The 2,946-nt window shown below is 47.2% G+C and overlaps 1 protein-coding gene across 1 annotated transcript; it reads left to right on the plus strand.

Annotated features, from left to right (window-relative positions):
• Window positions 1–876: 876 nt before the first annotated feature.
• N7446_010475 (uncharacterized protein) lies at window positions 877–1,838 on the plus strand (the record flags this gene model as incomplete). Its single annotated transcript, XM_058519218.1, has 2 exons — window positions 877–1,028; window positions 1,073–1,838. The coding sequence occupies 2 exons, from the start codon at window positions 877–879 to the stop codon at window positions 1,836–1,838; spliced, it is 918 nt and encodes a 305-aa protein (XP_058370006.1).
• Between the last annotated feature and the right edge of the window lie 1,108 nt (window positions 1,839–2,946).

Consider the following 2,946-nt stretch of genomic DNA (forward strand, 5'->3'; position numbering starts at 1 on the left):
TGGACTCCGATCGGTCTAAAATTTTTATGAGTTATAATAGACTATGTGAAATATCTCCCGTTTGCTTCGGAGCATGCACAGCCTAGTAATTATTGAGAAAATAGCGATTGAAAATTAGAGATGTTTTGTTGGGGTGTACCATTACGGTATACGATTAGCACCTAAGACGCTACCACAGCACTCTATCCCACGGGGGTTGCTGGAGTCTGGCAGACTCCAGGTTAGGGTTTTCCCTTCACTATGGGACATAAAAAGTGGGTCCCGCCTGACTCCAGGTTCTTTTCCTCGCCTGACTCCTAAGGTCTAATGGACTCCGATCGGTCTAAAATTTTTATGAGTTATAATAGACTATGTGAAATATCTCCCATTTGCTTCGGAGCATGCACAGCCTAGTAATTATTGAGAAAATAGCGATTGAAAATTAGAGATGTTTTGTTGGGGTGTACCATTACGGTAACCAGTAGCAGAAAACGGAAGTCGACCAACAACCACATAGCCCTTTTTTAACTCAATAAAGCCCCAATACGGAGCAGTGGGCTTAGTCCACTTTATTTCTTCAATCAGAATTCTTTTAACTTATACGGTCACGGAGTTACAACCCATCGAAGTTGGCCATTTTTGGAGCTTTGAAGGGAAAACGGTTACATAATCGTGCTTCATGTTTTTGTCCTCAAAACTAAACCCTTTTTGATTTATTTCCTCAAAACTAAGCCTATTTGGGACCATAAGCAATATTTATATGAGGGATCATAAACCGCCTCGATAGATCAGAACCGCCCTCCATGCTTATGTCATTGACCCCTTATTTTGGGGCTCGACTCTAGTAAGCTCGATATCTGCTTACCATCGCTCTTACTCTAGTTCTTCTTTAGTATTATGGCGCCCGACTCCCCTCGAGCCCCTACGCGCAAACGAGGGCGGCCTCGGAAGTATGCATCCGCCGAGCAAAGACAAGAGGCTAAGATCATAGCACAGCGAAACCAGCGACAATCTGGTCGTGCTGTGGAGCGTGCGATAGAATTCGACCGGTATTATCCCACTACAATACCAGCATCCGTTTATGTCGATGAAGCTTTGCCAACCTACTTTCCCCCGGCGAACTAACGATTCCTACGGACATTGAGCAGCTCCTACCGCCCCTCAGCCTAGGACTTAGACCACTAGACTTATCTACAGATAACAACCCGCCTACAAGCGATGAGTGGCCGTTAGCTCCGCCCACTGACCTAACTGATGAGCCATTTCGGGCGATATCTCCGGAAACCCAACCAACATGGCCTGATCAGCGTAGCCCCAGGTTAGAAACCACAGAGACTTCGTTGCAGGTGGATCCGCCTCTACAACGTTTGGCATCTGCACAACCGGAAACACTAGAACCTAACGTGGCCAATGTCATGTGCGACTTCGCCCGACTACTTGCTGATCAGCTCCAGCAACACCATGGTTGCTGCTACCAGTGCCATACGCAGCAGGAGAGTGAGCACGAACTCAAGCACGCCGAGCATATCAGCTTAGGAGAATATATAGACCAGGTTCAGGTCGACGGGGGCTTTCCGGATGTTCTCAGCGATACGACCATTGCCAGACGCGAGGACAACCTAGCAGGACAGACTAGTGCAGAACGAAAGCGTGAGATTTATACCGGGATTAGTTCAGTCACGCCTGACGCTCCTCCCGCCCATATTTGCCTCGCTGTGGATCATCAAAGAGAACGCCCGACCGGGGTCACCTTTGACATTGATAGTATCGTGGGGTTTGCGGAGAGCCTCGGTAGAAACTTGCGTGGGTGGAACCCAACTCAGATGCCCGTCTCTGATCTTCTCGAGTCTCCACCTTGATCCCCTTCGTGTACACCATACGGAAGCAATGGCCGCACCCACCACGTCCAACAACCAGTACATAACATCCCGCATTATACCTTCGGGCGTTGATTGGATTTGAAGATATTTTCTCTATCCCACGGGGGGTGGTGAACTCTGCCAGAGTTCAGGTCTTGGCGGACCCTTCACTATGGGAGATAATAGTACATAAAAAGTGGGCCCCGCCTGAGTTCAGGTTAATTTCCTCGCCAGGGTCCAGAGGTCTAATGAACTCCGAGCGATCTGAAATTTTTATAAGTTATAATAGACTATATGAAATATCTCCCATTTGCTTCGGAGAATGTACAGCCTACTAGTTATCGAGAAAATAGCGATTGAATATTAGAGATGTTTTGTTGGGGTGTACCATTACGGTAAACGATTAGCACCTAAGACGCTACCACAGCACTCTAGACGAATAGAACAACCTCGATAATGCTAGTCTATAATGATTAGGAGGGGTAGCAATTAATTCAGGGGGTTTTGAAGCTTCCTAGCTATTACCTCACTTTCCTTTTACATCATTTCACCCCGAAGTTAGCATTAGACATTCGTCAAATTTCATACAATTCATTATTGTACGATTTATATCTACATCTTCATTATGCAAAACCAATTTTTTTACCAACCTTCGATAGACCCAGTCTTCGTGTGTAAGACATGCCAGCACGTCGTTAGACCGAGAGAGGTCTTTCGACACTTTCAATCTCCGAACCATCGCTTTCCAATGCCGAAAGCACGCCAAATTGCTAAAGCTGTTCAGACCTCCGAGCGCGCGCAAGAATGCGATAAATGGCTAGTTCCGACCGCGGTAAATGACCCAATTGCAAACTTACCAGTTTTTTCGGATGGCATTTTATGCGAAAAGGGTCAGTTTTGTCAATTTATCGCTAGGAAAGCTAGCACTATACGTAAGCATTGGCGTGAGCAGCATGGCTGGGTCGCACCGGCTCACTATAGCGGCCGTCGGCGGCAGCAAGGTTTATCGGCGGCCGAGCAGCAAATTCAGCAATTTACGCGCGTCGTTAGATGCCAGCGCGCATTTATCCAGGGGCCAGGATCTCATTACATTCGGGTGCGTACGCTC

Source organism: Penicillium canescens (genome assembly GCF_028828765.1).
Source record: "Penicillium canescens strain IBT 15451 chromosome Unknown utg000006l_segment0_segment0, whole genome shotgun sequence".
Lineage (NCBI taxonomy): Eukaryota > Fungi > Ascomycota > Eurotiomycetes > Eurotiales > Aspergillaceae > Penicillium > Penicillium canescens.